The sequence below is a fragment of the Oncorhynchus kisutch genome, linkage group LG16 (assembly GCF_002021735.2).
Source record: "Oncorhynchus kisutch isolate 150728-3 linkage group LG16, Okis_V2, whole genome shotgun sequence".
NCBI classification, from domain to species: domain Eukaryota; kingdom Metazoa; phylum Chordata; class Actinopteri; order Salmoniformes; family Salmonidae; genus Oncorhynchus; species Oncorhynchus kisutch.
The window spans coordinates 743,550-751,301 of NC_034189.2; the positions used below are offsets into that span (position 1 = coordinate 743,550).

Genomic DNA, 7,752 nt, shown 5'->3' on the forward strand with positions numbered 1-7,752 from the left:
CTATCCTACCGATCCTTGACTTCGGCAATGTCATTTACACAATAGCCTCCAACACAGCAAATTGGATGCAGTCTATCACAGTGCCATCCATTTTGTCACCAAAGCCCCATACACTACCCACCACTGCGACCTCTATGCTCTCGTTGACTGGCCCTCGCTTCATATTCGTCGCCAAACCCACTGGCTCCAGGTCGTCTATAAGTCTTTGCTAGGTAAAGCCCTGCCTTATCTCAGCTCACTGGTCACCATAGAAACTCCCACCCGTAGCACGCACTCCAGCAGGTATATTTCACTGGTCATCCCCAAAGCCAATTCCAACTTTGGCCACCTTCCTTCCAGTTCTCTGCCGCCAATGACTGGAACGAATTGCAAAAATCACTGAAGCTGGAGACTCATATCTCCCTCACTAACTTTAAGCATCAGCTGTCAGAGCAGCTTACAGATCATTGCACCTATACACAGCCTGTCTGTAAATAGCCCACCCAACTACCTCATCCCCATAGTTTTTTTTCTTCTCCTTTGCACCCCAGTATGTCTACTTGCACATTCATCTTCTGCACATCTATCACTCCAGTGTTTAATTAATAAATTGTGATTACTTCACCACTATGGCCTATTTATTGCCTTATCTCCCTAATCTTACCTCACTTGCACACACTGTATAGACTTTTCTATTGTATTATTGACTACGTTTGTTTACTCCATGTGTAACTCTGTGTTGTTGTTTGTGTCGCACTGCTTTGCTTCATCTTGGCCAGGTTGCAGTTGTAAATGAAAACTTGTTCTCAACTTGCCTACCTGGTTAAATAAAGGTTCAATAAAAAAATAACCAAACAGCTGATGAAACAGGTGTATTTCTGTCTGTAATAAAGCCCTTTTTGTGGTGAAAACTCATTCTGATTGGCTGAGCCTGGCTCCCCTGTGGGTGGGCCCATGCCCACCCATGCCCACCTTGCTGAACCCCCAGTCATGTGAAATTCCATACATTAGGGCCTAATGAATTGACTGATTTCCTCATATAAACTGTAACTCAGTAAAATCGTTGAAATGGTTGCGTTAATATTTTTGTTAGGTAGAGGTGCAGTTTAAAACTAGCACAAAAACCCTAAACCTGCTACCATTACATCTTCACCCCCGACATCGTCTTTTAAGTAAACCAGAAAATCGCGAACATGGCAACCCGGCGTACGGGTCTATGTGGATACCAAAGATACGGAAGAAATAGTCGAGTTGGAGCACTTGTACGCAAGTGGCGCATCTCCTCACGTAGCTTGACAAAACAACGCCGTTTATGGAGTGCCTTTCTGAAATTATCGCACAAATTCTATCTTGGTGTGTAAAACAGTAGCACAAACAGACATACTATTCTATTCTTATAGTATTTTGCTCTCCTTCCAATCATTAATTTCATACCCGGAACGAACGAGTTTTGGCAGACGTTTTATCGTCAGGCAGTAGAAGGGGCGTCTCTTTTGGGGTATTTCTGTAAGAAACAGGAAGAGAAAGGTGAACAGTTTTTGATTCTCGACTAATTCTCTTTATTAATAGTTATTTGTTAGTTATTTTCGAAGTTAGAGAATGCTAGTAACGACACAGATAGCGCAGTGTAACTAGATATCTTGAATGTTTAGCTACCTAGCCAACGTTAGCTCAATAGCAACATCACACACACTCGTTTATATTGTAATTAGTTGCAAGGCGAATATTTAGTAAGGGAGAGTCCAAAAATATTGACAAAGATTGAAGTAGTAATTCCTCGCTCTGTCTTGCACTTCATAATAGGGGTAGTTTCATGGTTAGCCACCACATGACTAAAAAGGCAATAAGTGAGTGCGAAGTGAACCCTGACCTTTAACCTCTGACCCCTGTATAGATGACGGTTCATAACCTGTACATCTTTGATCGTAACGGAAGCTGTTTGCACTATGGGGAGTGGAACCGCAAGAAACAGGCCGGCATCTCCAAGGAAGAGGTGAGACAGGAGGCATAACGTGACATACAGGCTTCATAACGCTTCATTCATGCTTCATAGTTTTTCATACCACCCACCCACCCATACATACCACCCATCTTCATAACCATCCATACCACCCACCCACCCACCCATACATACCACCCATCTTCATAACCATCCATACCACCCACCCACCCATCTTCATAACCATCCATACCACCCACCCACCCACCCATACATACCACCCATCCATCCATCCATACAGGCTTCATAGTGTTTCGTATAGACTACATAGTTTTTCATACCACCCACCCACCCACCCATACATACCACCCATCTTCATAACCATCCATACAGGCTTCATAGTGTTTCGTATAGACTACATAGTTTTTCATACCACCCACCCACCCATACATACCACCCATCTTCATAACCATCCATACAGGCTTCATAGTGTTTCGTATAGACTACATAGTTTTTCATACCACCCACCCACCCATACATAGCACCCATCTTCATAACCATCCATACAGGCTTCATAGTGTTTTGTATAGACTACATAGTGTTTCATACCACCCATACATACCACCCATCTTCATAACTACCCATACAAGTTTGTTTCATACAGACCTTATTATAACATAAGTGATACAATTGTCTAGACTGGTTTCTCTCTCCCTCATGTCTCTCTCTCTCCCAGGAGTTTAAGCTGATGTATGGGATGCTGTTCTCCATTAGATCCTTCTGCAGCAAGATGTCTCCCCTGGATATGTATCCTTCAGAGTGGATGGGTGGTATGGATGGGTGGTATGGATGGATGGATGGGTGGGTGGTATGTATGGGTGGATGGGTGGTATGGATGGATGGGTGGGTGGTATGTATGGGTGGATGGGTGGTATGGATGGATGGGTGGGTGGTATGGATGGATGGTGTGGATGGATGGGTGGTATGGATGGATGGGTGGGTGGATGGGTGGTGTGGGTGGATGGCATGGTGGGGTGGGTGGTATGGATGGGTGGGTGGTATGGATGGGTGGTATGTATGTGTAGGTGGTATGGGTGGGTGGTATGTATGGGTGGTGTAGGTGGATGGCATGGATGGGTGGGTGGTATGGATGGGTGGTATGTATGTGTAGGTGGTATGGGTGGGTGGTATGGATGGATGGGTGGTATGGATGGTATGGGTGGGTGGTATGGATGGATGGATTGGTGGTGTTGGAGGTATGGGTGGGTGGGTAGTATGGATGTGTGGGTGGTATGTATGGGTGGTATGGATGGATGGGTGGGTGGTATGGATGGATGGGTGGGTATGGTATGTGTTAACATCAGTCTTGCGTGGTCATCATCCTGAATCTTATATTCAACGATTGGAAGTCTTAAGATTTGCTCTCAGTAGTCGTATGAAGGTTTAGTAGCCTATGCAGCTTCCTTCACTGTTGTTTACCCTTAACCCCTCCACAGGAAGGATGGTTTCTTGACCTTTCAGACCAGCAAGTATAAACTGCACTACTATGAGACAGCTACTGGCGTTAAGATCATAATGAACACAGACCTGGGAGTTCCCAACGCTAAAGATATACTGCACCAGATATACAGCACGGTAAGCATGGGGGGGGGCGTAAGTAACCCAGTATCCCTCTCTCTCCCTCCCCCTCTCTTTTCTCTCTCCCACTCTCTTTTCTCTCTCCCCCTCTTCTCTCCCTCTCTTTTCTCTCTCCCCCTCTCTTCTCTCCCTCTTTTCTCTCTCCCCCCTCTTCTCTCTCTCTCTCTCCCCCCTCTTCTCTCTCTTTCTCTCTCCCACTCTCACTGTATGTAGAGTACATAGTGAAGAATCCTCTGTGTGTTATAACCTCTGTCTGTCTCTCTATTCCAGCTGTATGTAGTATTATAACCTCTGTCTGTCTCTCTATTCCAGCTGTATGTAGTATTATAACTTATCTCTCTCTATTCCAGCTGTATGTAGTATTATAACTTATCTCTCTCTATTCCAGCTGTATGTAGTATTATAACTTATCTCTCTCTATTCCAGCTGTATGTAGTATTATAACTTATCTCTCTCTATTCCAGCTGTATGTAGTATTATAACTTATCTCTCTCTATTCCAGCTGTATGTAGTATTATAACTTATCTCTCTCTATTCCAGCTGTATGTAGTATTATAACTTATCTCTCTCTATTCCAGCTGTATGTAGTATTATAACCCCTGTCTGTCTCTCTATTCCAGCTGTATGTAGTATTATAACCCCTGTCTGTCTCTCTCTTCCAGCTGTATGTAGTATTATAACCTCTGTCTCTCTATTCCAGCTGTATGTAGTATTATAATCTCTGTCTCTATTCCAGCTGTATGTAGAGTACATAGTGAAGAATCCTTTGTGTGTTCTGGGGGAGCAGCTGTCCTCTGACCTCTTCTCTACTAGACTGGACCTCTACATCCGAGCCCTGCCCTTCTTCAGCCCCCGCGCTGCATAACACACACACACACAGTGAGGAGACAAACATGTACGCATCGCACACACACACACAGTGAGGAGACAAACATGTACGCATCGCACACACACAGTGAGGAGACAAACATGTACGCATCGCACACACACACACACACACACACACAGAGGAGACAAACATGCACGCATCGCACACACACACCGCACGCAAACCAAACACGCACACATTTGGGGGTGGGGTTGTCTGGGGTTGTGAGGGAATGTAATCATGTATTTATTTGTTAGTAACAGAATGTTGGTTGTTGCCTCCTGTATTAAATAGAACCATCTCAGTAAACCTGAACAACGTGATGACATGTTTCTGTTCTGTGAGAGGAGCACTTTCATCCTCCACTACGATGGACACACACACTAAACACACCCACACCCACACACACTAAACACACCCACACACACTAAACACACTAAACCTGAACAACGTGATGACATGTTTCTGTTCTGAGAGAGGAGCACTTTCATCCTCCACTACGATGGACACACACACACACACTCTGAACACTGTAAACTTTGTATTAGTTACAACCTTTTGATTACTCAGGTCAAAATCATGTCATTGATTGGCTGATTAAGGGTGATAACACCGTCACTGTTGACCTCTGACCTTGGGGGTTCTGGGTAACAGGACGTGTTACCGTGGTGATCAGGGGGCGTATAATGGGATATCACTTTAATCCCCCGGAATATATATCTGTGGCGGTCAGTGCCGTTTATGACGAGGGAGGACGATTTATTTATTCATAAGCATGGCCTTATTTACAACATATTTATTTATTTACAACAACGCAGGACAAGATAAATATTAGAGGTGACAGTGACCCATTCAAAACCTCCTTTCACACTCTTGCCTGCATCTAGTTGATCTAGGGTGTAATCATTAGTCCAACAGTATCACCTCTTGCCTGCATCTAGTTGATCTAGGGTGTAGTCATTAGTCCAACAGTATCACCTCTTGCCTGCATCTAGTTGATCTAGGGTGTAGTCATTAGTCCAACAGTATCACCTCTTGCCTGCATCTAGCTGATCTAGGGTGTAGTCATTAGTCCAACAGTTGCAAACAAGAGTTTCTATTGGACACATTCAGGCATGTTTATCCCCGTTTTGTTTCCGTTTGCTTCCGTTTAAGAAACGTAACAGAATCGTCTCAATGAATACACCCCTGATCACGTGTGAAACACAGTTCACTTTCATAGCAGCCACGTTGTATTGCTTCTCGCATCTATACGTTCTCCTCTCACCTTTTCCCTTCTCTTGTGGACTTCAATGCACAACACATCAGCCGTATGTGGCCAGGAGAAAAAATCTTTCCATGCCAAACCATGTCATAATTGCTACACACAGCCTAAATAGTTGTCACCTTATTAGCTAAAGTAACGGCATAGTCAAAATAGCTAATAGAACTGACGCGTTAGTAAACCGGTGGCAATAAATTAATAAAACCAAAAGCTTACCTTGACTTGGAAGGGTTCCAGTGTTGTGTTGGATAGTCATAGCCAGCTAGCTAACATAGCATCCCTCTGTTATAGCCAGCTAGCTAACATAGCATCCCTATGTTATAGCCAGCTAGCTAACATAGCATCCCTCTGTCATAGCCAGCTAGCTAACATAGCATCCCTCTGTCATAGCCAGCTAGCTAACATAGCATCCCTCTGTTATAGCCAGCTAGCTAACATAGCATCCCTCTGTTATAGCCAGCTAGCTAACATAGCATCCCTCTGTTATAGCCAGCTAGCTAACATAGCATCCCTCTGTTATAGCCAGCTAGCTAACATAGCATCCCTCTGTCATAGCCAGCTAGCTAACATAGCATCCCTCTGTTATAGCCAGCTAGCTAACATAGCATCCCTCTGTTATAGCCAGCTAGCTAACATAGCATCCCTCTGTCATAGCCAGCTAGCTAACATAGCATCCCTCTGTTATAGCCAGCTAGCTAACATAGCATCCCTCTGTTATAGCCAGCTAGCTAACATAGCATCCCTCTGTTATAGCCAGCTAGCTAACAATAGCATCCCTCTGTCATAGCCAGCTAGCTAACATAGCATCCCTCTGTCATAGCTAGCTAGCTAACATAGCATCCCTCTGTCATAGCCAGCTAGCTATCATAGCATCCCTCTGTTATAGCCAGCTAGCTAACATAGCATCCCTCTGAGTAGGCTAAGCTAGCTAGCTGCATGTGCTAGCTAAGTTAATGAAACTGAAAGTGGAAGAAAAATGACTTGCTAATCCTTTTTTTTAAATTATTTTGTTCAAAACTGTTCAACTATTGTCTTTCTCAAAGTCAACTATTCACCACATGTTATTCACTGCAGTGCTAGCTAGCTGTAGCTGATGCTTTCAGTACTAGATTCATTCTCTGATCCTTTGATTGGGTGAACATGTCGGTTCATGTTGCAAGAGCACTGATAGGTTGGAGGACGTCCTCCGGAAGTTGTCATAATGACTGTGTAAGTCCATGGAAGGGAGTGAGAACCATGAGCCTCCTAGGTTTTGTATTGAAGTCAATGTACCAAGAGGAGGACGGAAGCGAGCTGTCCTCCTGCTACACCATGGTGCTACCTTAGAGTGCTGTTGAGGCTACTGTAGACCATCATTGCAAAACTGTGTTTTAATCAATTATTTGTTGGCATGAATATATTTAGTATAGTTTTATCTAAAAAGGATAACTTTTAATGTTTTACCATTTTTATGAAATTCACGTTGCAGACTTATTCTAAAATTGATTAAATTACAAGTTTTCATAATCAATCTACACACAATACCCCAGAATGACACAGCAAAAATAGGTTTTTAGATTAATTTACATAAATATTCAGACTCTTTGCTGTGAAACTCGAAATTGAGCTCAAGTGCATCCTGTTTCCATTGATCATCCTTGTGATGTTTCTTCAACTTGGAGTCCAACTGTGATAAATTCAATTGATTGGACATGATTTGGAAAGGCAAACACCTGTCTATATAAGGTCCCACAGTTGACAGTGCATGTCAGAGCAAAAACCAAGCCATGAGGTTGAAGGAATTGTCCGTAGAGGTCCGAGACAGGATTGTGTCGAGTCAGATCTGGGGAAGGGGACCAAACAAAACGTTTGCAGCATTGAAGGTCCCCAAGAACACAGGGGGCTCCATCAATCTTAAATGGAAGAGTCCCCAAGAACACAGGGGGCTCCATCAATCTTAAATGGAAGAGTCCCCAAGAACACAGGGGGCTCCATCAATCTTAAATGGAAGAAGTTTGGAACCACCAAGACTCTTCCTAGAGCTGGCTGCCCGGCCAAACTGAGCAATCGGGGGAGAAGAACCTT

At 43.8% G+C, this 7,752-nt stretch overlaps 1 protein-coding gene across 1 annotated transcript; it reads left to right on the plus strand.

The window, feature by feature from the left end:
• The first annotated feature begins 1,382 nt into the window (after positions 1-1,382).
• trappc1 (trafficking protein particle complex subunit 1) lies at positions 1,383-4,739 on the plus strand. Its single transcript, XM_020474072.2, has 5 exons — positions 1,383-1,506; positions 1,874-1,972; positions 2,655-2,725; positions 3,415-3,553; positions 4,293-4,739. Exons 2-5 carry the CDS (start codon positions 1,874-1,876, stop codon positions 4,419-4,421), a joined length of 438 nt encoding a protein of 145 aa, XP_020329661.2. The 5' UTR covers positions 1,383-1,506; the 3' UTR covers positions 4,422-4,739.
• The last annotated feature ends 3,013 nt before the right edge of the window (positions 4,740-7,752 follow it).